Source organism: Cricetulus griseus (genome assembly GCF_003668045.3).
Source record: "Cricetulus griseus strain 17A/GY chromosome 1 unlocalized genomic scaffold, alternate assembly CriGri-PICRH-1.0 chr1_0, whole genome shotgun sequence".
NCBI classification, from domain to species: domain Eukaryota; kingdom Metazoa; phylum Chordata; class Mammalia; order Rodentia; family Cricetidae; genus Cricetulus; species Cricetulus griseus.
In genome coordinates, this window is record NW_023276806.1 from 59,341,757 (window position 1) to 59,368,970 (window position 27,214).

The 27,214-nt window shown below is 46.1% G+C and overlaps 1 protein-coding gene across 2 annotated transcripts; it reads right to left on the minus strand.

Annotated features, from left to right (window-relative positions):
* Nucleotides 1–7,007: 7,007 nt before the first annotated feature.
* On the minus strand, nt 7,008–26,456 carry Acp6 (acid phosphatase 6, lysophosphatidic). 2 transcript variants are annotated; one of them, XM_035451257.1, is made up of 11 exons: nt 26,326–26,456; nt 25,872–26,222; nt 18,721–18,849; nt 18,466–18,596; nt 18,068–18,144; nt 14,960–15,047; nt 14,446–14,578; nt 12,195–12,295; nt 9,483–9,578; nt 7,778–7,943; nt 7,008–7,199 (listed from the first exon to the last, which is right to left on the minus strand). In XM_035451257.1, the coding sequence occupies exons 2-11, from the start codon at nt 26,067–26,069 to the stop codon at nt 7,062–7,064; spliced, it is 1,257 nt and encodes a 418-aa protein (XP_035307148.1). In that variant the 5' UTR covers nt 26,070–26,222; nt 26,326–26,456; the 3' UTR covers nt 7,008–7,061. The 2 variants fall into 2 exon arrangements, with proteins under 2 accessions (XP_035307148.1, XP_027249536.1); XM_027393735.1 differs by lacking the exon at nt 9,483–9,578 and having other exon boundaries at nt 25,872–26,447.
* Between the last annotated feature and the right edge of the window lie 758 nt (nt 26,457–27,214).

The window sequence follows — 27,214 nt, forward strand, 5'->3', positions numbered from 1 at the left end:
TCCCCTCTGCTCGGCGCCCCAGTCTCCTATTCCTATAAGGATGAAGTCATTTGGGGTCAGGACTCACCCATATGACTCCACTGACCTTATGATGTCTTTAATCTGTCCGAAAGAAGAGGGTCTATTGGGCTGGAGGGATGGCTCAGTGGTTAGGAGCACTGACTGCTCTTTCAGAGGACCTGGGTTCAAATCCCAGCACCCACACGGCAGCTCACAACTGTCTGTAATTCCAGTTCCAGGGGATCCAACACCCAGACAATACATGCAGGCAAAACATCAATGCACATTAAAAAAAAAAAAAAAGAGGGTCTACAACTTCAACACAGCAATGTTTAGGGGACCTAAGCAGCCCTTGGCACACAGTGAGGGACCACAACAAAGGTTCACTATAGAGAGGCAAAGGAGCAGGGATGTCATTTGCATAAGATAATGTGGGGAGCCATCTTGAGAGTGAGAGCTGACCACACTGACGTCAGGAAGAGAACATCCTGTGCAAAGTTACTGTCATAGGATAAGGCTCTGGGCTTCTTGGTACACTCATTTTCAAGAGCAGCAAGCCAGGGCATGGGTTAGGGGCAAGATGGAGGTCAAAGGGCACGAACTTGCAGTTAGGGGGAATAAGTCATAATGATCTGCATAGCGTGATGACCATGATTAAAAAAGTGTTAGCCTATTTGCACTTTTGTAACAGAACACTACAATTGGGGTGATTTTAAAACAAAGATATTTAATCTCACATAGTTCTAGAGGCTGGGACATCCAAAATCAAGATGCCAGCCAGTTAGAACCTGACCCTCTGCTTCTAAGATGTGGCATGCGCATCCTTGAGAGAATACCATGGCATGGTATACCATGGAATACCATACCATCCCATGACAGAACAGGAGACAGAACGGTCCCGAAAGTCCCTTTCTCAGTGGCACTCATTCATCCATGCTCTGACCCAAACACCTTTTTTAGGCCATAGGCCTCAATACTTTTTACCTAGGCACTAGGTTTCCACATAAAATTTGGACAGGAAAATGCATCCAAACCATGGCAACTCTGTTCTTCTAACAGTATAGATTTTAGTTTCCACCATGTACAAAAAGGTCACCATGTGACCAAGGTGGTTATTATGTTAATTAGCTTGATTTAATCATTTCATACTGTAGCTACACATCAAACATTATATTTTGCTTTATAAAGATAGACAACCATTACTCATCAATTACAAATGAAGTCAAAAGTTACATTCCGGGAGGAAAAAGAATGAGCATTCTGGGGTCTTGATCATTATAATGACTGGCACTTACTTTGAGATGGGAACCAGAGAAATTGGGGCAACAGAGAATCAGGATTAGACTGTTTTTAAAATCAGCTCCTGGGTTGGGGAGGAAGATTGAAGAGGTGGGACTGGGTAGAGGGCCTTTTCAGGAGTCCAGGTAGGCGGTGATGAGAGAACTAAGACAATAGAAATGGAAGTCTTAGGCGGGGTCAGTTCTGGGTATAGTTGGAAGACAGATCTGGCAGAATGAGCTGACGATGCAGTGGGCATAGGTCATGACAGTAAGAGAGGACTCAATGGTGACCCCAAAGGTCTTGGCCCAAGCACCTGGTGAACGGTGGTTTAGTTAGATGAGGGTACCTGTGGGAGGTGAGATGGAAAAGAGGCCACAGAGCTGATGATTTATTGTGGACCATGGGAACTGTCACATCAATGAATTATAATATCTAAACTAAGGGACTACTGGGTAAAAAGAGGTGAGACCAAGTATAATTTCATTGTGCAGTTGATACTGAAAATTACAGAACTAAGCCGGGTGTTGGTGGTGCATGCCTTTAATCCCAGCCTTTGGGAGGCAGAGGCAGGTGGATCTCTGTGAGTTCAAGGCCAGCCTGGTCTACAGAATGAGTGCCAGGATAGGCTCCAAAGCTACACAAAGAAATCCTGTCTCAAAAAACCAAAAAAAAAAAAAAAAGAAAGAAAGAAAGAAAGAAAGATAAAAGAAAATTACAGAACTACTTGGGAGTGACCATGGGAGAAGAGGTAGAAAAAAGGTCCCCAAGGTAAGTTAGGACCCTTCAACACTTAGAGATCAGGAAAGGGAGGAATTCAGCAAAAACAGACAAGCTGAGAAAGCAGAGGAAGCAAGAGAGTGCCCCAGAAGCCAAATCAAGAAAACACCCAGAATGCTGATGAGCCAAGTAAGACGACTGAAAATTGGCTATTGGATTTGCCAGGGAGGTCACTGACGATTTTGACAAGGGCTGTCTCCATGGAGCTTGGGGGTGAATATCTAATAAGAAGAATCAGAGATGGCAACTATTTTGAACAGCTTTGCTAGGAAGAAAAATGGCATAGCTGAAAGATGGGGAGAAAATTTAAGACAGGAGATTTTATAGCTTATTTGTATGCTAATGGGACCACGTGGTGAGAAAAGAACACTGACAATGCAGAAAGGCAATCTGGAAGGCTGGCCTGGGGTGGAACAAGGGAAGGTTCTAGTAACAGGAAGAAAGGAAGGAGAGAGGTAGAGGGGGCGAGGGTAGAAGAGGGGGGTCGCAATGCAGAGATGTGGGCGTTCTTTGGTTTTGCTTTCTTAGTGAAATAAGGTTTGCAGCAAGCAGCAGAGTCAGGATGGGCGGGAGGAAATGGAAGACAAGATGGAGAGATGTAAACAGACTCAAGGCAGGCTGGTAGCGCTATAGAACTTAACTGACAACACAGGATGGGGTGAGGTTTCTGGTTGGTGACTGGAGGTAGTGCCTTCTGTTCAGGACCTGGTGGGAGGGAAATGTCTGTGGGAGCAGGTTTATTGGAGGAAAGGGATCTTGTCATGGAAGATTCTGTCTACAGGACAAGCAAGTGGACATGACAATCTCAAGCTGCTAGGCTTGAACTCCCCGGCTCAGCAGGTGTCACACAGACAGCAGGGGGAGGGGGGCTTTCCTAGTGGCTACTCCCTCTGAGAAGTTGGTGGTTTGAAATCTTCATGTTTGAAACTGATTCTGGGAAAGGCTGGGAATGCTGACAAGAAAACAGGACCACCACCATCACCAGCAGCAGCAGCAGCAGCAGCAAGCATTCATGAGTACCCTGTGAAAGGGTGCCCTGTGAAAGGACTCAGCAGTGTCCCCACCTATTTATATTAGTGTATATTTGTTACATGTTAGTGTATAGGCTTCATCGCTTTTCTCATCCAATCATACCATGTCTCTAGTTACCCTTTCTCCCTTTCCTTTTCCTGTAGAGTCCTCTTCTACTTTCACTCCATCTATCTCTAGATCTCTATTAACATGTAAAAAAAACATAATATATATATATATATATATATATTATATATATAATATATATTCTAAGACCCACATGCAAGAAAACATTTATCTTTCTGAATTTGGCTTGTATAGTTTAAAGCAATGATCCATTTTCCAGTAGACAACGCCACTCTGCTCTTTAGATGGCTGAATAAAAGTAGGTTGTGTATGCACAGGTGTCTCCGTGGTACACTCAGGATTACACCCCACAGTATAACTGCATTATATGGCAGATCTAGTTTTAGTTCTTAGAGGAATATCTTTGGGATTTCCACACAGGCTAGACTTGTTTATGTTCCCAACAGCAGTGTATATGGGTTCCTTTCCCTGCATCCTTGCCAGCGTTTGTTGTTGGTTCACTTAATTATAGATTTTCTGACTGGGATGAGGTGAAATCTCAATGTGGTTTTCACTTTTAATGAGGGTTATGGTTGCTGAGCACTTCCCCCCATATACTTCAAGGCACGTATACTTTACTGTCTGTCTATGTGCATGCGCACTTATTACTGATTGAACTGCTCGTAGTTACTTCTCTATTGCTGTAATAAAAGACCATGTCAAAGCAACTTATAAAAGAAAGCGCTTAATTGGGTTTATGATTTCACAATGGTGGAGCAGTGTATCAGCAGAAGCAGCTGAGAGCTCACGTCTTAAATTCCAAGTGGGAGGTGGGTGGGGCAGGGGCATGACTGGAAATGGCAGGAGTGTTTGAAAAAAAAATTCAAAGCCCATCCCCAGTGACATACCTCCCCCAACAAGGCCACACCTCCTCATCCTTCCCAAAGAGTTCCACCAAACTAGGCACCAAATATCCAAACATGAGCCTACGGGGACCATTCTCATTCAAACCACCAGAGGATTGTTAGGTGTGTGTTGGGGGCGGTATTCATCTCTTGTGGGTTCTTTCTGTAGATAGATAACTGGTGTTAATGTCCTGTCGGACTGGCAAAGGTTTTCTCCCATTTTTACACTCATCGCCTCCTCTGCTGGTTGGATGCTATTTCATGTCATGCAATCCCCTTTGTCAATTTCAACTTCCTCTTGAGCTACGCGGAGTTCTTTAAGAAAATCCTCCCTTATGCCTCTATTTTCATGTTTTGTTTTTTTTTTTTTTTTCTCTCTCACTAACAGATCCTTAGTTTCAGGCCTCCAATGCAATTGCTCCATTTTGAATTGATTTTTGTACAAGATGACAGATAGGGATCCAGTCTCACTCTTCTATCTGTGAATATCCAGTGTTTCCAGCATTGTTTGTTGAAGTTCATCTTTTCTGTAATTTTTTTAGCATCTTTAGGTGCCCGTAGCCACACAGGTTTGTCTGGGACTTCTCTTCCATCCCATTGGTTTATATGTGGTTTTGTGCCAGTACCACGCTGGTTTTGATACCATGGCTCTGCCGTGTAACTTGAGGTCTTGTGATACCTTGAGTATTGCTGTTTGGTTAGTATTGTTTTGGCTATTTGGGATCTTTTGTGCTTCTATACCAGTTTTAGGGTTGTCTTTTCTGTTTCTGTGAAAATTGTCACTGGAATTGGGTGGGGTTTGCAGTCAATCTGTGGACTGCTTTTGGTAGTGTGTCCATTTTTACAGTATTAGTACTGTAGATAGGTGAACATGGATAGCCCTTCCATTTACTGTCTTTGGTCTCGGTGGTGTTTTAAGGTTTTCATTGGAGAGGTCTGTTCTAGTTTGCTTTCTGTTGCAGTGATAAACCAAGACCAAAAGCGACTTGGGAAGGAAAGGGTGTATTTCATCTCATACTTCTAGATCACAATTCATCACTGAAGGATTGGTGGGGACACAGCAGAAACCATGGAGGATGCTTCTTAGTGGCTAGTTCCTTCTGGTCATTACCCCAGCCAGCTTTCTTATCTAACCAGGACCCTGTCTTAGGAGTGGCACTACCCACAGTACTCTGGACCCTCCCACATCAATCAGCAAGCAAGGAAATTCCCCACAAACCTCTATTAGACCTATCTGATCCTCCAGGCAACCCCTCAGTTGAGACTCCCACTTCCCAGGTACTTAGTTCTGTCAAGGTGACAGTAAAATCTTACCAGGACAAGGTTTTTCATTTCTTTGATTAGTTTTCTTTTTCTTTTCTTTTTTTTTTTTTTTTGGTTTTTTGAATCTATCCTGGCACTCGCTCTGGAGACCAGGCTGGCCTCGAACTCACAGAGATCCGTCTGCCTCTGCCTCCTGAGTGCTGGGATTAAAGGCGTGTGCCACCAATGCCAGGCTTTTATTTATTTATTTTTTTGAGTTTTCTTATTTTTAAAATAATTTTTATTTTTGAGGCTATTGTGATCAAGACTATTTTCCTAGTTTCCTGTTATTGTCATAAAAAAAAGGCTACTGATGTCTGTATGTTGATTTTGTATCCCATTTTGCTAAATGTTTTCTGGTGAGTCTTTAGGTTTTCTAAGTACAGAACCATTTCATCTGTATATAGGTTAATCTGGCTTCTTCCTTTCCTATTTGTGTGCTTTTTTTCCCCTTTCTGTGCCTTTTGGCTCTAGCTTGGGCTTCAAGCACCATATTGAGTAAACAGAGTGGACTCATTTGTCATATTTCTGATTTTCCAGTTTCTCCTCATTTACTGTATGTTAGCTATAGGTCTGTCATATGTAGCCTTTATTATTCTGAGATATGTTTCTCCTATTCCCAGTTTCTTCAGGGTCTTAATTATGAAGTATGAATATTAGACTCACCAGTAGGCTTTTCAGTATCCATGAGATGATTTTGTGATTTCTGTCCTCAAGTCTATTTAAATTCTATATTATATTTATTGATGAATGCTGAACTTGACTCTACTTCCATGTCTACTTAGACCAACACAGAATTTCCCCAGAAGGCTTCTTGGCTTGTCTGTGTAGTCCCAACAGGAGGTGCAGGTTTGTCTCTAGGTTCAGAACACCCCACATTATGCTGCAGGTTACCCTCCCCAGACACCCCTTGGGGGAGGGGGTGAGAAGACACAGCCCTGAAGACTCAGGCACTGGGAGTCAGTGAATAGCAGAGCCTGCTGCAGACTATTAGGGAAGTTAGGCCTGCCTTTATACCCCCTACCAAGGTCCTATCGGCTCAAATGGCTGACTCTGTTGCGTTGTCCTTTCCTCATTAGTGTCTCTGGGCTTTGAGGCAGGCTCGTTGGCTTGGCTCAGGGAGGAAGTGCCTGCTACACATGAGCATGCTGGCTGGACTTGGCACCACAGGCAGGACGATTGTTGCTTGGGTAGGCTGGCGGGCAGTTTCCCCTCACCACATAATACATTGTCATAGCTTAAGAAACACTGTACTATAAGTCACTGATTTGCTTACATTTCTCTCCCACTGAATCGCAACGACTTGAAGGCAGAACTTGCCACCTTTCTGAGAACCATGAATAGAGCGTGAGTAAAGTTCACAGAAGAAAAGAGCTTGAAGTTCAAAAAAAACACAATTCCCCAGGCTCACACCAATGAATCATGTCTTGAGGGTGGAGAGATGGCTCAGCAGTTAAGAACACTGGCTATTCTTCCAGAAGACCAGGGTTTGGTTCCCAGCACCCACATGACAGCTCACAACCATCTCTAACTCTAGTTCCAGGAGGTCCAACACCTTCTGGTTTCCATGGGGCACCAGGCATGCAAGTGGCACTAGACTTACATTCATATACATAAATAGATCATGTCATAAAGTAGAGAAACCCCCTTTGATCATCAACATGATAGTCTTTACATAAAGGCACTTTATTTAAAGATCAACTTGTCTGTGTAAACGAGTCACTCTCCAAGTTCTATTGTTCGTGCTTGGGAGCAGAGTGTGTGGTATTTTTCTGGGCTCACAGCATAAAGTGACATGGTGTTCAAGAACTTGTCTAGTGGACAGAGCTTGTCGGGGCAGCCTCTTGGCACTTGCTCCTGTGGAAGAAACACAACTCAGCAGGTCTGCACTGTCTTCAACTGAGCCCAGCAGCCTCATCCAAGCAGTATGTATGAGCACACATGTAACGGCCAGGAAGGCACCATTACCCCAACAGTTTCCAGCACTATATGCTGATGGCTGAGTAGGCTGGGAAAGTCTACTGAGTCCTAGCCCTGAGCTGAAAGAATTAACAGTCCCATCCCCAGACAGTATTCAGTTTCTCTCCTGTATATCAACAGTGATGGGTTAGCCAAGACTCTAAGATGCTGGCAATAGACACCTCAGTGGATTCCTAAAATGGGCCTGGCATCACAGTGTGCCTGACAGACAGCCTCAGGAAGGCTGGAGAGTAGCCCTGTTCCTGGAAGGAAAATCTCTAACAGTCCTGAGATGTGGCCATGCTATACCTTGTTACCACAGGTCAACTACTGCCCTAAGCTCTGTGGGATTCAGATGGCTGAGGCTACCACTTGGGACTCCACTGGGCCTGACAAGAGACACCAGACACTAAACTGTGTGGGAGAGGGTTGGGTGCTTAGCCGCCATCCATCCCCAACTCGTAGATCTTACTTACCTCCCCATGGTAATAGAGTTGCACAAACCACTCCTTAGATTCTTGATGCTGGTAGAGTTCCATGGTCAGGTCAACAGCAAATGGAGGCCATTTGTGGTCAAAAATCCCCAAGGCCATCAGGATAGGCATGAGGGTTACATCATGTGTTGCATACAGGTACAGCTTTCTGCAAGAAGGAAACAGTTCTGGGGCTGGAGAGTTGGCTCAGAGTTAAGTTAAGAGCACTGACTGTTCTTCCAGAGGTCCTGAGTTCAATTCCCAGCAACCACATGGTGGCTCATAACCATCCCTTATGAGATCTGGTGCCCTCTTCTGGTGTGCAGATATACATGGAAGCAGAATGTTGTATACATAATAAATAAAAAAAAAAAAAAAAGAAGAAGAAGGAAAGAGTTCTCCACAACTGCTTGCTTTGAGATCAGAGGCCAGGATGTCACCTGTCTCCTCTGAGTGAAAACCAGCAGCTGCCTCAGAAACAAGAGGCCACTAGCAGCCAGCTGAGCTGGTTTAAAACTGCTCTGAAGCAGATGGTGAGTACCCGACTCCTACTCACGTCTCGTGGAGAAGGACCCCTGGAGCAACTCTCCTTGCTTCCTTCTCCCCAGCTACCCACTCACCCCACCCCCGGCAAAAACAACACATGTGGCTCAGGTCCTAGTCTTCCTTTGGGTCCTGCCCCCCCTTTCTTCCTACCCTTGGCTACATGTGTGTAGTAGGGCAACCCCCGCCCCTTGCAGGTTTGGAAATTTTAATTAATTTCAAAAGAATACTGAGCTCGATGTCAACACATTTCCCAAGCAGTTTTAGTCAGTAGTGCAATAAGCCATTTTTATGGTATCTGCCTGATGCCAACATCTTTCTCTTCGGGAGACTGGCTCTAGGTCCTTCCTCAGATACAAGATGGAGAGTGGCGAGGCAGCTGAAGCATGATAAATGCAGTGCCCCTGCGGGTGTGGCAGGGACAGGGAGGGACATGGCACTGTTAGAAATCCTGCTCCATGTTCCAGGCCTGTTTCACCCCTGGGAACTGGGCTCCCTGCACCTCTCACGCTCACTCAGTCTTTTAGCCCTGTTATCTCAACCTTGCCTCTCTCTTCACACCCTAGCAGTACTTTAGCTAAGAAACATCTAGTCACAATGCAGGTTCTCCCTCAGGAGGACAGAGGGGGCCAGGGACTTAAACAAGTCTCTAGGTTACAACACTGTTGGCAGAACACAATTTGTTGAGCAAGTGCCCAGGACACATGGCATTCTAAATCTGGGGTCCTACGCTCTACAAAAGTGGGGATGGAAGCCCATGAGCCATTTCCAATATTTTTAAAATGTACAGTGATCACACCCTCTGTATACTGAATAAAAAATTTGAACTAAGTCATCACTGTTTTGAACTATTAAAATATCAAACCAGTATATTAATGTATCCAGACAATCAGTGTGACATTAATGTATCTAGCTAACCAGTGTGATACTAGTTTTTAAAAAAGAAAGGGAAAAATAACTTTGAGACATGAAAAAAAAATCTGCTAGGAAAGCTACCGCAGAAAGAAAAGCCAAACGTTGTGAATTGCTTGGGGATACATGGCCTGGAAAGCATTTACTTGCAGCTACTGACAGCCTGGTTCTTGACCCATACCCCTGGAGTCCCTCCCGGCAGCCAGAGGCCCCCATGGCTCTCCATGGCATAAGCATTCACTGTGCTGGGTACCTGGTCTTGCTGGGTGGGGTCCTGGGGTCCACAGCTTTGAGCAGGTTTCCCTTCAGCATATATAGGAACGGGCCCACTGCCATCTGGATACTTTCCCTGTGAGATGCGAGTAACATTCAAGCACCCAGCAGGCACTCAGCACCCAGAAGAGGTGTCAACTCTGCCTCCCAAGACCTCAGGAGCACAGTCAGATGAAGCAGAGGAAAAGCTAAGGAAGGCAGGGGCACAGCGAGGGCGGGAAAGAGCTTCACATAACCTGGAGGGTTCTCTGTGGAAAAAAGACTTCCAACAATGAAAACATCAGGATGCACACCGGCCACAAATGCTGCTGAGACAAAGTTTTAAAGGACGAGGCCCTGCGCTGGGACACGGCTCAGAGGGTAAGGCACTTACTTCTGAGCCTGTTAGAAATGGGGAACCTGCGCAGTGGAAGGGGGCAGCGCAGCTTGATCCCAAGAGGCGTCCTCTGACTTTCACATGTGTGAACATTTTACCTGTGCCTGTGCTCACACACAATAATTAAACGTAAAAAAAAAAAAAAAAAAAAAAAAAGGAAGTATAACGAGACTCAGAAATCCCCAAAGGCCCTTGGAAAAGCACCTGCTAACTGCCTCTGCACGCGGCTCTACCTTCTGGAGCTGAATCATAGTAAAGGAGAGACTTCTGTAACTTTGTGAGCTCAGAGCTATGCCCCTGCCACTTTCATTCGTGACTGTAATGCAACGTATATCCTCTCAGTACTGAAAGCAAAGAAAGACTGGCAAGTGACAAAAGACTTATCTGTGATTGTGCCTCATACTGAAGGGACCAGCTTCCCTTTTGGCAGCCATAATGGCCGAACACGTGCTCTATGACCTTGTCTTAGTCACTAGAAAGTCAGATGCCTGCCTGTGACAAGGAGCCAATCAGAAGTTAGCTGGTGGCGCTATGCTTTACGACCCTGGGTGTGCTTTACGGACAAGTGCACAGCAATGACGCACAAAGCATAGCAACCACCCTGGGAGGGCCTATGGGCCATAACAACCAGTTGATCAATCAACACAGGGCAAGCCCTCCAAGGCTGGAGGCACACCAATCCTGAGCCTGTGCATACCCCTAGACACTCCCCTTACGCTGTCCTATAAGATCTCTTGGGAGGCCCTAGGAACTGTCTTTGCTAGCCATCCGCCATGGCAGTTGGGTGAAAGACCCGAGCTAACATGGGGTTAGCTCGTTAAATTACAATAAAGCCTCATGCAGTTTGCAACAAGCTCTCGAATCCGCCTGGTGATTGGGGTGACCGAGAACGTGGCCTGGGACCCCGGATACCTGAGTTTTCCGGGGGTCTAACAATACTTTGTATTGGGGGGAGGGGAGGATGCTCCAAAAACTAAAACAAAACCTACCACTCTTAGGAGCTTCAGTACTCAATCACACAAGAGGAGGAGGCAGGCATGATCGGAGTAGATCTGTTTTAGAAACTGCTACCTTTGTAACGGAAGGCATGGTAAGGAATGGATAAAGGGGAGGCAACCAGCACTGCATGTGGCAGGTACACAGCCAGACAATCCAGACTGTATTGTGATGTTGTTACCATTTGTCCTTGAAGAAAACATCAGTTTTATGAAACTGATAAAAAAAAAACGAAAAGAAGGACAGGTCAGAAGAAAGCATGCCATGATGTGGCCAAAATACAAAGGCCAAAATACAGAGCCTCCTGTCTGCTCTGTTTTACTAGACCATACCCGTGCCCATTTGTGTGCACAGTACCCATAGCTGCTTCATGACGCACAAAGACAAAGCTATAACAGACCATGCTCGACCCATGGAGCCTGAGGTAGTCCCCGAGTATGTTTATGTGTGGACTGGCAGAAGGGGGGCAGTGCGTGACAGGTTAGGTCTGACGGGGCCACTTCATGAACAAAACTTGGAAGCTGCTGCATCCCAGGGAGTGGCAGCTGAGTAGCTTGGCTGGAGAACTTCTGGATGCCCGAGACTCCTACACAGATGGGCAGGCTGACTCCAAGCCAAGGTGACGAGGGGCTCCTTTCTCATGCAACAGACCCTGCGGATTCTTGAAACATTAACTTCCCCGCCCCCAGCACAGCCTCAGACTATCCCCTCCCTTTGTCTTAACTGCTTCCAAGTCACCTATTCTTAGTGCAAACTGAATGTTCTTAACTAGAAAAATAAATAAATAAATAAATAAATAAATAAATAAAGCAAGCAGTGGGCATTCCAGTGCAGAATGCCAAGTCCCAACCAGACCCAGCAAATGGGCCAGAGGATCTGGGAGCGAGGCCTAGCCAAATGAACCGAGGAAAAGTAGCCAGCCTCTCAGCCCAGTCCTCCATTGCGGCAGTGCTCAGATCAAAGCAGGGCTTTGTGGATTCTGTCCAGTTCCTTTACCTAGAAAAGCAGCAAAGAATAAGCAATACCTCCCAACGGGAGAGAACAGGGGATTATTTAAGTGAGCTATGGTCAACAGAGTGTAGCATAATGACTCCTCCTCTTTCCACTCACTCTACTCAAGCTTTTGAGAAGTGAAGCAAAAGGAAGAAACTCAATGGAGGACCAGGTCACCAGCCCCAGCTCAGAAGTAAGAGCAGAGGCCTGAGGGTAGGCTAGCAGAGAGGGTTCTCACCTCCGGTGTGAGGCAGCCTGATGGCACCCTCAACACCTCCCCCATCCCCGCCACTGACCAAGAATGACTTGTCACCTGTCACCTCTCACCTGTCTTCCTGATGCAGCACATACAAGGCTGTTTCCACAGCTCTCTGCTCAATCACCTTGGCAAACCTCTTCAGTGCTGGGCATCTTAGGAGGCTGTGCACCTGTAATGGTCACCAGCAATGTTACAGGAAAACACTTCTTGCCTACTAAGGGCACCTGTCAGCCTCTACATTTCTTCCTGGGGAACCTATGACCCCAGGGCCCTCTAAAACTTTGCATTTATCAAGATCTACAGGCATAGAATTGTGTTTGTTTTTTTTTTTTAAAGATTTATTTATTTTATGTGCACTGGTGTTTTGCCTACATGCATGTCTGTGTGAGGATGCAGATGCCCTGGAACTGGAGTTACAGACAGTTGTGAGCTGTCATTGGGAACTGAATCCAGGTCTTCTGGAAAAGCAGTCAGTTCTTTTAACTACTGAGCCATCTCTCCAGCCCCATATAGGCACAGGATTGTAAAGACTGCTTCACGCCCCATGATGGCTCCTGTGTACTCCAGTTTTTAAAAACTAACAATTTTTAACTTCTAAAAATTAAATATAAACCAAGGGATTCAAAAATTTCATTAGATTTTTATTTTCCCTAAAATGATTTTAGAAACTGTATGCCATATAAATACGTTTCATGAACCCTTGCCTTATAAACTTAAATTTACTGCACATAAGCATAAGGCACAGGAATGCCTTGGGGGCATTGTCATTGTTGTAAGAGAAGGAAAAAGACCCTGCACTGCCTTTAGGCATCCAGCCTTCCAATCCACAGAAGGGTTCCCAGTGTGTGATGCTATTATTGCACGAAATGTATTATATATTTCAATGCATTTTAATAATATGTACATATTACATAAAATGTTATATGCATTCATAAAATGTAATATGTGCAATATATTTTTAGTACATAAAAAGATTCTATGGCTAAATCAATTTGAGGAAAACAGACTAACAGATTAACCAGAATTATTTTACAGGCATCTCAAAGTTTTACATTATTGATTCACTGTTATTAATTGTGTGTGTGTGTGTGTGTGTGTCAGGGGTGGAGGGATGCATTGACAGACACATTGAGCATGTGATGAGGACAGCTTATGAGCATCAGGTCTGTGGTTTCTGGGAATCAAATGCAGGTTGTCTGACTTGGAGGTGAGCATCTTTACCCACTGAGTCATGTCACCAGCCCAATATTTAAATATAAATATAAATATATTAATATACCACACACACATACTTTTTTTTTTTTAGGCAGGATCTCACTATATAGGCCAGGCTAGCCTCCAACTTTTTTTTATTTTTCAAGATGGGGTTTCTCTGTAGTTTTGGAGCCTGTCCTTGAACTCACAGAGATCCACCTGCCTCTGCCTCCCAAGCGCTGGAATTAACTTGGCTGCTTCCAACTTTTGATCCTCCTACCTTAGCATCTTAAATGCTGGGATTACAGGAATGTGGACCACATCCAGCTCTGATTTTTAAAATATTCTGATACTCATATAGGTTCTCTAAAAGGTGACATGATAAAGAGGGATCCTAAAGATTTTGGACCCTAAGAAATGCTAAACGCAAAATTTACAAGCGAAGCATGGCGGTGGCACACACCTGTGACCCTAGCACTCAGAAAGAGCTGGAGGCAATTCTTAGATACTGCATGGTTAGATAATGTTTCAAAGAAAGCAAAACTCAGGTTGGGAAGATAGATCACGTAGTAAGGTGGTCGCCATCAAGCTTGAGGACCTGGGTTTGATCCCCTGAGCCAGCGGTGGTGGCACAAGCTTACAGCTCCAGTCCTGGGGGTACAGAGACAGCAGCCAGCCTAGCCTATGTGGCAAGCTCCAGATCAGTTAGAGACTGTCTCAAAAACCAAGGTGGATGTCTCCGGCAGAAGGACATCTGAGTTGTCCTCTGGCTTCCCCACACAGGTGAGTATATACACACAGAAAAAGGGTATGCATGTTCCTTAACATACTCTCAACTCATAGCCATAACCCCCGTGATCCCCACTCTTCCAAACACACACAGGTCAGGTCAGGTGGGAAATACTTTCAGAAATTGATCTAGAACTGACTGTCTGGGTCCCAGGTGGAGTCATCTCATTGGTCCTATCCCTTCTCGGTTGCTCTGGGCCCTTCATTCTCCACATCCATCCATCTCATTTGCAAATTGTACTGGAGCAGCCTCAGACAGAGGCCTTCAGTCAGCTCTAAGTCAGGAGCCACCCATTCCCGTGGCTCCCAGGACCCAGGGGGAAACAGTTACTGCACCTGCTCAGCAGCCACGTTGTCCAGGAGAACGAAGAAGTCCACTTTATCATTACTGTCGATGCCCACACTAGCCTTCACCTTTTCCAAATCCTCAGCAATCCCTGGCTGCAAAATGGCCGTCTTCTTCCGGCCTCTGCCAAAACCACAAGCTCTTACTACTTACAGTGATCAGTAATTTACAAAATGTATTTTGTTCAGCGTTTACAATCCTGTGTAATCCTTACACCAGCCCCGTGTGGTTAGCAATATTATTCCCATTTTACAGATGAGCAAATTAAGGCTCTAAGAAGTTAAGTGACTTGTAAATGTAAGTGAGCAAGATTTAGGGTTAGAATAAAAGGCTAAATTTTCCAAATCCTGCTTTTCTGATGTTTCTACCTATTTTACCAAAACCAATCCATAACTCAGATCTGTGTGGAAACCTCATTCTTTCTGCTCTGGAGTATAGTCTTAGTGTACCCCAGAAATGCCTGAGCACTGGCAGATGCCAACAAGAACTAGAAAAGCCTGTTACCTGGTCTTCTCTCTCAGGACCCAGCAGTTGTGATAGTTGGGGTACAGGATTTCAGAGATTGCCTCATCAGTTTGGATGGTGACAGATCCTGGAAGGAGGAAGGAAACACAGGTGGTAGGGACCGTAGTTCACTCTTTTAAGATTCCCCCACTTCTGCCTTCTGCGTCCCTTTGTCTAGAGATGACCTAAGGGGCAGATCCCAAGGTTATCCTGCCCTGGTTCTGCCCAGAGTTCTCTTTCAAGCAGCAGCTTTGCTCTGTCTAGCACACACCCTCCCCACGGGCCACAGACTAGAACATGCACAGACCTGGATCACACACGTGCTTCTCTGACTCATTCCAAAGATTCCCTGCTCAGAGCACAACCAGGATCGGCATGTGGGCGTTCTAATGGCTGGCTCTGCTTCATCAGAATTGGGTTATTTTCTTGTTTCCCAAAATTCTCTTCCACAGATCAACACAGTGACTTATCACAAGGCTACTATCCACTCAGCTCAGAATCCACAGTGGATCAAAGTGGAGGGACTCTGATTTTCAAAGCAACAGAATACCCCGTCACCCACCCCCACCCACTCATTACTATATAACATAATAAAGAAACATGTCAGTGTCCACAAGTGAGGTCCCAAAGCAAAGGCCATGCACATGCCCTATCATCCTTATTTCTTGTAGTTCTTGGGACCCCTCTGAAGAATTCTGGGGTCCTGGAAGATATGTTCAGAAAGAAACAGATTAAGGTTGGGCATGGTGGTGCAAAATTGTCACCCCAGTACTTGGAGAGTAAAGGCAGAAAGAGGAGCAGCCTCCACTACATACTAAGTTTGAGGTCAATCTGGACTACAACATGAGTGTCTGTCTGTCTGTCTGTTCTCTCTCTCTCTCTCTCTCTCTCTCTCTCTCTCTCTCTCTCTCTCTCTCTCACACACACACACACACACACACACACACACACAGCATCAATGAGAAGGCTCAGTGAGTAAATGCATTTGCCACCAAGCCTGACAACTCTAGTTCAGTTCTTGGAACCCACACTGTGGAGGAGAAAGGAATTCTACAAGTTATCCTCTGGTCACCACGCACGTATCACGGCATACATACAAGAAACACAGAAACACCCATAAGTAAATTTAAAAACAAAGACCAGACAAAACCTAGATGTCCTAGATGTGCACATCCTCAGAGAAGCAGCTGACAAAGGTGACAAATACGGACTTTGAAGCTAGACATCCAGAACTTGAATCCCACCAAAACCATCTCCAGATCTGGACTCCTGGGCAAGCTACCCAGCCTCTGTTTGCATTAGTTCTCTTATCTATAAAAGGAGCTGATAGTGTCTGCTCCACAATATATGCAAAGTTCTTAGAACAATGCTTGATGTGTTAGTATAATAACCATGATATGAACCTCTAACATAACACTACAAACCCATGTCCATCTGCAGTCTTTTCCTGATGGCAAGATGTTAGAAAACAGCTAATGATAAATAAGGCACACCTGAGTAGACAATCTACATTTAACGAATGACCGAAAAGTGGGCAGATGGACAATCTCCAGCGTCCTACACAGCCTGCTGCCTTCCAGCTTATACCTAGCCAACTCTGGCACTCTGCAGGGTTTCACTCCTAAAGCCAGTCTGCAGTTGCAGTATCCATGAGTGGCAGCAGCTTCTGCAGTTCTTGGTACTAAGAAAGGCACAGATTATCTCTGTGGGAAGTCCCATTGGGCTTCCAATAATTCAGGGAGCCACCACCCAAGGCATGAGGCAGCTATCGTCCCATCCCCCCCCCCACCTGGTGCTAGAATCTGGGGCATCCTCAGTCTGCATCCTGCCGAGAAGGAAGGACCACAGTTGACTCAGAAGCATCCCAGTCACACTGGGAAGGGGACATTAGACTTTCTGGAGATGAGCAAGGAACTTTCAGAAGGCCAAGCTTGAGGGTTCCCACAAAGGGGCAGCCTGCCCTGTTTGCTTGGCTTTGCTAGACAGTGTGAGGTGCCCAGCTTCGTTCAGGGTTAATAGCAGCCCCAAACTAGTTGAGGGTCTGATGGTCCTACTATCCTTCAAAGTTTGATGGAAACTTTATTTCCACTTAAGATACTTCTAGAAGCAAAATAAAACGAACCATTTTTGCTACGCAGCAGCATTTCATGTTTTAATACCTGTTAGGTCATACCAGTTAGGCCATGATTATCTGAAATTCAGAAGAGTGATTTCGTGTGGATTTGAATCAAATACAAACAACAAAACCATAGCCATGGCCAGCGGTAGGGTTTGCATCTGTAACTGTGGTCCTAGAGGGAAAGTCAAGTGTGGGGACATGTGGAGCACTAACAAAGTGGGGCCTGGCTGTCGCTTAGATTAGTGGCAGCAGGTCTCTGCAGGACATATCCTGCCTCTGCCTGGCCTGTCACAATGTGAACGCTCACCACTGCACTCAGCCACCGGCAGAGACACAGAGGAGCCTCTGCAGGGTGTTCCTGCTACCTCACTACTGCAAGCACATCCTCCTGTCCAAGGCAGCCTCCCATCACTCTGAAAGTGCGAGCCAGGATGAACTCATCTTTCCTTGAGTTGTTTCTGTCAGCTGTTTGGTCACAGCAATGTGACAGTGGCTAACATAGGTCTCACAAGGAATCCAGGAAGGAAGAAATACAGCCCTCATAGGTGAAAAGTTTTGAAATTGTTGACTGCAATCATTCACTGATTAAATATGTTAAGACTCAAACTCAACAAATTTCTCAACTTAGAAAGGCTTAGCAGAACACGGCTGATACACTCTGGATCGGGCCCAGGATTATCATTGAGATCAGAGTGATGATAGCAAGTCTTTAGTCCCAGCAAAGTGTGCCCCTTGCCTCGTTTTTTTAGTAGTGCCTCACTACTACTCACAAGACTGGGCACAGTTATACAGCGTGTGTGGAAGCCTGAGGAGTCAGGAGTTGGAGGTACACCCGATTCCCGCTCACTGTGGAGGTCAGGTTGGCAAGGACAACCAAGGCATGGATGCAGGAGGGATCAAGAAGAGACACATAGGAAGAGAAAGGGCATTGGAAGTGAGAAGAAAGAGTTCCTCTGGCACAGGGGTGACTTTCAGACCCAAACACAAACCTTTCTGATGTTGGAAAAGCCCAGCCAGCAAACACCGAGTAGATTCCAGATTCCGAAAAATGTTGGTGGAGCGAACACTGGGGGGGAAATGAACATGCAGAGGCAGAGATGCTCACACGGGAACGCAGAACAGCTGGGAACGGAGCAGGCGTAAACCTCTCAAAACCACATACGGGATACCATGGGAAGGAAGCCTTTCCTCTCTACAGACTGGCTGCCCCCCCCCCGAACCTGAAGGCCGATGGCTGTGACCTTCAGTGACTACCTGTTCACAGAAGCTTAGGACACAAGGGTAACTGCACAGTGGCAATTTGTCCCCCAAACCACCTTGGCTAGGAGTCAGGACAGGTTATGTATGCTCAAGACCTGAAACGGGTATCTCCCTGTCTATGACTCACAGGACCTCTTGTGGGTTGAAGACAGGTGAAAGGAAGGGGATATCTTCCATATAATTCTTCCTCAGTCTCTCGCCCAGGGCAAACATCTGCTGCATGCCCACCTTGGTCAGCTGCCCAGCAAACATACCACCCTAAAGCGGGGCAGAGAGAGAGAGGGGGGAGAGAGACAATTGGACACCTGGCAGTTTAACTCAGCCCAGAGAAAATCTCCGCAGCTCTGCAGTGGGCTTCACAGAGTAGAGCAATATCACTTACCTTCAAAGTGACCTTGTGGTATTCGGAGTCATAAGGAGAATGAGGTTTCGGGCCACCAGCTAGATTGGTGACGGTGTACTCAAACTGAGTTTGAGGTGGGATTTCTAAAAGCTCGGGGTTCCACTCCACCTGTTGTGGCCATAAAAAATGACATATAGTTAAGTAAACGTTCTTGAAACTCAGCCCTAACACCCCGTGGCCTCTGGAATACATGACTGGAATCACTTGACACTAGGCCTGCAACCTCCCTTTGGGAAGGAAGGAAACAAACCTGAACTCTACTGATGTGGGTTGTCCTTCTGTATGCTGCACATGTGTTGTTTTTATTGGTTGATGAGTAAAGCTGTTTTGGCCTATGACAGGGCAGGATATAGCTAGGTGGGAAATGCAAACAGAGATAGAGAGAGAAAGAAGGTGGAGTCAGGGAGATGCATGTAGCTGCCAAAGAGGTAAGATGCCAGAACATTCTAGGTAAGCCATGACCGCGTGGTGATACACAGATTAGTAAAGATGGGTTAATTTAATTGTGAGAGCTAGTCAGTAATATGCCTGAGCCATTGGCCAACAATTATAATCGACATTATGCCTGAGAGTAGTTATTTGGGAACTGGAGGGCGGGATAAGAAACCTCCAACTACACTCTACCCCCCCACTGAAGGAAGAAATGACCATGATTTATTATTCCTGGTGTCCTTAGCTCCAGTCCTATTTGTGACATACAAAGACTCACAGTTATAGCACTGCTGTCACAGTAAGCCCTAAAAGGGAGAAGCAGCCAGACTCCTTGACATAAGTGAGTGAATGATTGAGGGAATAAGTGAAGGAATTAATTAAACACGATCTCAGTGACTACCCACGATTTCTAAGGAATCAATGTGTAGCTCCCATGCCCCTCACCCACACCCACACCCACACCCAGCACTCTGTCTGCTTAAGGGCCAGTGTTACTATGGACTATTTCCTTTTCACTTCTCCAGTTTTGAAACAAGTGGTGCTGCCTACAGACACCTTTGTTTCTTTCTCGTCTTCCTTCAGTACTCATAATCTGGCTCCTGCCAGATTTTCAAAGCATCACAGGCCTCACACCTCAACCGACCCATGAAACTTTTACTCCTGAGGAGTCAGACGTGACGATCTTCTAGTCCAGTAGTTCTCAACCCTCCTAACGCTGGAACCCTTTAATACAGTTCCTCATGTTGTGGTGACCCCCTAAACAGAAAATTATTTTCATTGCTACTTCACGACTGTGATTTTGCTATGGTTTGGAAGGCCAAAGCAGAGCCACCCTAGAGAAAAAGGGCTAAAAACAGCACTATGTGAGAAAACCTGACCCCATGACTTGTGCAGATGGCTTACACCATCTACCTGGAAAAGCTGACAGGCAGGAAGGTGAGAGAACTACATAGGGCCCTGACAAGCAGGAAGGAGACATAACTACAAATGCCCCACCTCCAACAGGCAGGAAGGGGAGACAGATGGTCCTGACCCCAGGGCAACCAAGCCAAAAAGTTGAAAAACAACTTTTATGGGCACAAATGGTACAAGAGATAAACCCCTGGAAAGCCCCCATCTCCTGGACTCTGTAGCCAATCAGCTTTGGACCCATACCCCTAACCCTATTCTGTGATCTTTGCCTTTACAAACCCCTCACTTACAAGGCTCGAGGCCTTCTCCTACAGCAGCTGCTGCTGCAACAGTCTGTAGGACAATGTCCCTGCCTTGGCTTGAATTCAATAAAGAAACCTGTGCTCTTGAATTCGGGGAGTCGGCTCCTTGGTGGTCTCTCTGGAGATCTTGTGGATTGGGCATAACAGGTTATGAATCGTAACATAAGTATCTGTATTTTCTGATGTTCTTAGGTGACCCCTGTGAAAGGGTCATTTGACCCCCAAGTTGAGAGCCAACAATAGTCTAGTCCATACACAGGGTCCTCTTCCCAACCTACTAATTCTCTCAATGTGCTAAAACTCAAACCTCTGATTCCCCATGGTCCCAGGCCTTGAAGCAACCGCTCATTCATAGCATATAACCAAATAGCTGTGGCCATGGCCTGAGCTTACACAGCAGTTTCACTGGCTCTTTAAAAGTCTTCATCAAACTGCACCAGGCAAGTTTCTTTACTAGTCTATCCTGCTCTGTAGACAGCTTCTGGAGAAGAGGGACTGAGTCATTGATTGATTTTCTAGTCTGGATGCTATTATCAGCTCTGATGATCTCCTGATCCTGGGGAAGACAGCACAAAGGTAAACTGATCTAGCTTTCCTGGGTTTTCAGCTTAGAGGAAGCAACCATGACTATAAATTATAGCAGTGACACAGCAGAAGTTGGTCTGTCCTCCAAGGTGCCAAATACAGCTGCCATACCTCAAAGCCCGGCGAGTCATTTCGCAAGGAATGAGACTTGCAAGAGATGCAAAGAAGCAAACCCCTGAACTTGGAGGAGGAGAGCCTTAGAACAGTATATAAAAGTGAAAATTGCTGTTTTTCCAGCTGAAGTGGGAGTAGGTGCCCAGAGCCCCAGAAACCCAGCACACCCACGGTGGGTGTGAAAGGAACGTGGCTCCACAGAGTGGTCTGAATGCCAATGGTGCATGTCACAATTACAACTGACATAGAAGAGCTGGTTTTAACACGTCAGCGAGACCTACAAGATTCCATCTAAGGCAGCAGGGATAGAGGATGTGGGCAGACACAAGCTCCATTTTGGGGTGGAGCTGAGAGTTAAGCAGAAAGAACAAGGAGGAACATGGCTTTGGTTCTGAGCTTGTGTGGCTACTGTGGGCAGGGTGCAGATACAACCTGACTAAAACGAAGACAGAGTAGAAGAGCGGGAAAGCTGTGATCGCTTGAGGTCAGGTTAGGGTAAGCTGCCTCCTTTGTGTTCCGGGGGCTCTCAGCACATTTCTGTGAGTCGGATCTGGGTGTTTCATGTCTCTCCTTCACCATATGTAAATTCTTTTAGAACTGAGACTAAGCCTCCACTCTGGTTAAGTCCGCCATAGAGCGCAGAATGTGACAGATGGGTCCTCAGGGCCACTCAGACTCACTAGGCAACCTCTGAGCAAATCCACCAACAATTCCTGATGTCCAGGTCACGCTGAGCCTAAGCATATGATTCAGATTTTCACGCATGGATGACATACCCATTCACAGATGCTGCCCCCCCCCATCCTCATTCCTGCTGTTCAGTTTCTGAGTGGTAAAGGCAAACCCAAATCAGGCACAGTGAAAGGAGGCTGAGGCAAGACAACTTTGAGTCCAAAGGCAACCTGAGTTGCAATAGTGAGTTCCAGGCCAATCTAGGCTTCAAAACAAGATCTTGTTTCAGAGGATGGGGGCAGGGGAGAGACTAACTTGATAGTTTTACTTCATATACACATATCATCTTTAAAGAGAAAATTAGGAGGCTGGAGAGATGGCTCAGTGGTTAAGAGCACTTATTGATCTTCCAGCAGTCAAGGGTTCAATTCCCAGCATCTACATGGAGGCCTACAACCTTCTATAACTCCAGTTCCAGGGGACTTAATGCTCTCTGGCCTCCACAGTCACCAGGCTACTGAGGCTGCACAGGGTAAAGAGTTGCATGTTGATTGTGGGGGGGACTAAAGAGTCTTGGCTAAACTGTCTGCTTTTAGAATACTGCTAGACGAGTTCAAAGACAAGCAAGACAACGGCTCAGGAGAAGTACATCACTCTTAAAGCTAACAAATTCTTCCCACGGGGCCTCATAAAGAGGACAGCGGATATAAAGGACATCTGTCCAGTTGTCACAGCAGTAAGTTCTGTTTCTCCCTGCTCCCTCAACATAGCATAAACACCCCAGGAAGGCTGGGGTGTAGGGTGGATAGGCTACAGCCCAGGTAAAAGAAAAAAGTACCAAAAAATACACTGACACCCCTTCAGGTGAAGACTTTATGAAAAAAAAAATGGTTTTAAACCTTGGTTATACTCAATGCATCACAAGGAATTTTTCTTTTTTCTTTTGTTTGTTTTTGATTTTTTGAGACAGGGTTTCTCTGTAGCTTTGGAGGCTGTCTTGGAACTCACTCAGTAGACCAGGCTGGCTTTGAATTCAGAGATCACCCTGTCTCTGCCTCCTGAGTGTTAGGATTGAAGGTACGTACCACCACCACCCAACTCACAAGGAGTTTTTAAGATGCTGATGTCCGAGCCTCATTCTGGGTCAATCAAATCTGGATTTTTGTGGTGTGAGGTCTCCATTTCTCAGCACTATTGAGCCCAGATAATTCTAAAGCACCAGAAGAGATGCTCTTGCAATGCCTACATACCTTGCACCAATTAAATCTGGATCTGCAGGAAGACCCAAACGTGCATGGTTAGTGTGTGTGTGTGTGTGTGTGTGTGTGTGTGTGTGTGTGTGTGTGTGTGCTTTGCCTGAATGTATATCTGAACACCACATGTGTGCCTCGTGCCCACAGAGCCCAGAGCACAGTGGTACAGTGGTACCCCTGGAACTGGACATACAATTTTGAACAGCCATGCAGGCTGGGAACTGAACCAGAGTTCTCCACTGCTCTGGCCCCTGGGCATGAATGCTACCCCAGGAGAAGTCAATATCCTGCCAGGGTTTAGAATCATCAATCCTGAGGAACGAATACATCTTTTATAAATACTTCTCTCAGCTGAGCTTTGGGCAGCATGCTTCCCACTCATCTATATTGTCAAGGACAGAGAAGACTAAACGAGGAAATGAGGTAGGCTGAACTTTATGTTAAAAAAGTTGAAGTACCACCCTATTTGGGGTCATCTTGCCATTTTCTGGAAGAAGCTAGGGAACAGTTGAAAGCAGAGCCAGGAGTTTTTCTTGCTTGAAAGTGAATTTGGAGCTACTCTGAAGGTCAGAAATATGTTCAACCTAATTCCATAATTTTATTTCCAAAGCAGTCTTTTGGCAGGACAGAACAACTGTCATCCAAACCATACGAAAACAATTCAGCAAAACAACTCCTCTTAAACAATGCCACTTTGTAAGGGTCTGTGAGAAAGCTGAAATGATAACATGTTTATAAGCCAGTCAGAAATAAAAAATGTAGCAAAGGTATTTTAGTATTATAATTGTTGCCACATAGTCTGCTCTGACAAAAATAGCAGAATAAAAAAGGCTAGACATATCAATAACCATGGATACTGAAAAGAAAACTTGAGAGAAGACATCCAGAAACAAGTCACAGGAGAGGCTGATTACACTTACTCACAGCCAGAAAGCTGGTTCACGCCCGGCTTTTAAGCACAGACATGTTTAAAACTTCTACCTAGGGCTGGAGAGACAACTCAGCAGCCAAGAGTGTCTGCTTTGAGGACTGTAGCCTGTTCTCGGCAGCCACATTACCTGGCTCATAACCACCTACAACATCAGTTCCAGGAGCTCCAATGCCTTCCTCTGGCTTCTCAGGCACCCACCCCCCAACCCTAAAATCTTTTTAAAAAATTAAAGTATCGCTGGGCAGTGGTGGCACACGCCTTGAGTCCCAGCACTCGGGAGGCAGAGGCAGTCGGATCCTCTGTGAGACCAGCCTGGTCTACAAGAGCTAGTTCCAGGACAGCCTCCAAAGCGAAAGAGAAACCCTGTCTCGAGAAACCAAAAATAAATAAAGTATCAGCCTACAGTTTGCAGTGTATGAGTGGGAAGTTAAAGCAATTGTTCTTCTCATACTGCAAGTAAAGCCATGGGGGAAAAGAAAAGATAATGAAGCTGGGAGTCTCAGTATCTTCCACCATAAAGGTGTGAGATTCCCATCACATACCCACGGGTACACACACACATCCCTAAAAGGATTTAAATCTATTTTTGCAATTCAAAGTGAAGCCGGAGCAATGTAATGAATACCTTTCCGGTAATGAATTGAGTGGAATTGTTTTTCCCAGTTCCCTCAACACAGAATGGTAACATCTTGTCAAAGCACGTCAATGAAGTCACTTCTGTACTGGAATTCGCCAGTGCAGGTTGATGTGGACAGGTGCTTGCACTGTCTGTATACACTGGGTCCAGCTCTAGACAGACAAACTTTATTCTCTGCTGTCACTGATAACTTTGTCTAAAACGTCAATATATCTAACACTCTATATTAAGATGAAATAGAGAATAGGGCTACAAAAAGATGGGCCATGTGTGGACAAAAGAATAAGAAAACTTTAGAAATCTAATTTTAAAGATCCTACATGGAGGGGGTGGGGATCAAAGAAGTAAAAAGAAAAGTGCAGACTGAAAGTAGTATAGCGTTTAAAAAAAGGCTAACTAGAGACCTGGTAATTAAGTGCCTGCTAAAATGTCTTTATGGCAGAAGTATCCTGGAGGCTTAACTTTTTCATATCTGACCCTCTTTAAAGACTGGATCTTGGGTTTCATGATATGAAGACAAAACTCACAGCATTTCAGGGAAGCAGATAGATCATGAAGAGTATATCCAACTGAACAAATACACACTCCACCGGTAAATTCAACACTTGGGAACTTCTGGTGCCCTATTCTTTCTTACCTGACAGGCAATCATTTTTTACACAAAAAGCTAATTACTTGTACTTTAATCATAATTACCCTGACTGGCCAATTTAATTTTTTATTGGCTTCCAAGATTTCTAAACCCAAATTTCTAAAGCTAGACAAATCCCTTCCGGATTTCTAAAGCTAAAACGTAAAGAACCCCAAGATACAGTCCTTGTCACTAATAAGGCTTCATGAGATTTCAAATGGTGAAAAAAACCTAGGCACCAGCCTGCTCTGCTCTGTGATAGCCTTAGGGTGACCCCTGGTACAAAGGTCTCTCTGCAACTACCAACCATTGAAACAGGCACTTTCAAGGTCCACTGTACCCTTGAACTCAAGTTCACCCAAATACATAACTGCTATATGCAACTCAACTCCACATCTGCATTGAGATTCTCTGGGCGATTCCTATGCATCTTTTAAAAGTTACATACACCTGGAAACTGAAAGTTTGGGGCAGCTGCCCTAGCCAGGTAAGGCTTATACACTGGTGGAATGGGGATGAAGATGGGGAAGGGGGCTCCAGGCCACTGCCTGAGAGCCAGTCTATTGCTATTTTCCTTTGCCCTGAACCCAGCCCGAGCCCCTGGGCGCCAGGGGGAACCCGAAGGTAGGTCCCACCAGCACCTAAGTTGGCCTCCTCTCACCTGCTCCTCCACCGGGAGCGGCTTGAGCGGACTCCGTGCCCCGTGTCGAAACACAACTTGCACCATTTTCAGCTCCAGTAGGCTGCGGTCCACCTGATGCTGGCTACCAGACGACCGATTCTCGGCCAGAGCCACCCGCCGCTGGTGGAAGCAGTAAGCTAACGAGGCCAGGACGCCCACGGGGGCCCACACGCGCATGCTGGAGGCTCTGGAAGCTGAGGATTCAGCAGGCTCCTGGGCTCAGCAGCCTCCCCGAAGTTCGCAGTGACTGGAGGGCAAGCACTTTCAGCCCTCAGAATAAGTGACTCCAGCGGGGCCACCCGGTGACACTCAGGCCGGAGGGGCGGGAGCCTGGTGGAGAGAAAGGAAGGGAGCAGAAAGACTGCCTGGTAGTTTAAGCCCAGCCGACGCCAGTTGCTCCCACTGCAGGTTCAGCCAGGGCAGCCCCGAAGACCTGAAACTTGCACTTCAAAGAAGGTGGAGGGAAGGCCGCAACAGCAGAAGTCCCACCGGCACGCGGGACTCGGGTTTACATTTTATAAGTAAGCTCCCAAGCAATTTCTTGCCCTCCCAAGGACCTACCCCATCCAAGCCTGCCGCGCAGGAGCACGGGAGAGTGAGTCCCGAGACTTCGTCCGAGCTGGAAACTTAGACCTGTAAGAACTACAATTCCCACAATGCTGCGCGCGGCCCAGGCCCCAGGGAGGGCAGTTTGGCCGGCCGCCAGATGCTCTCTGCTTGTAAGGTCCCGCTCCACCCCCACCTCATATCCATCCACCCCTACTCCGCCAATATTCAGGCTAAGGCAGCCAAAGGTCCCCAGGCAATTAATGGGAAAGCGTCTGTTTCCCCCCCCCCCGCTTGCAGGTTTGCCAGGGGTGAGTAGGGAGGAAATGAAGGTGAGGAGAAGCAGGATTAGGATTTGGGGACGGGGGGAGAGCAGGGAGCAGGGTTGGGGGGGGGGGATAGTTTGAATGTGGGAAGAAATCCCTGAAGTTCTCAAAGCAAGATTGCTAAAGCCAAGAGTTGAGACATATATCAGCGGAGTGCTTATTATTTGTGAAGCTATCTTTTCCCATTGTATTTAAGAAAATTGGGCTAGGGATGTAGTTCAGCGGTAGAGCACTCTCCGAGCATGCGCAAAGCATCACAGATGGAGACTGGGAGAGAGAGGGGAAGGTTGCTTTGGGTTAGAACCACCAAGAGTGTCAGGGGAGGCTGGAAGAAACTAAGGCCCAGTATGGCTCCCTTGTCAATATCCTGAGGCATTCTCCTAATCTTTTAACTCGGACACGGTATTCTTGGCTTCAACTCTGAAGTGAATTTCAAAGCAAACCAGTGAA

What these genes read in the sequence shown, in the direction of transcription:
- Acp6 (XM_035451257.1), bottom strand. Translation starts at nt 26,069, where the DNA reads ATGCGCGTGTGGGCCCCCGTGGGCGTCCTGGCCTCGTTAGCTTACTGC. An exon ending in ACCACAAGGTCACTTTGAAG is followed by an intron (nt 18,597 to 18,720) that starts GTAAGTGATATT and finishes GCCCCGCTTTAG; the next exon opens with GGTGGTATGTTTGCTGGGCA. An exon ending in GTCCTGAGAGAGAAGACCAG is followed by an intron (nt 14,579 to 14,959) that starts GTAACAGGCTTT and finishes TGGTTTTGGCAG; the next exon opens with AGGCCGGAAGAAGACGGCCA.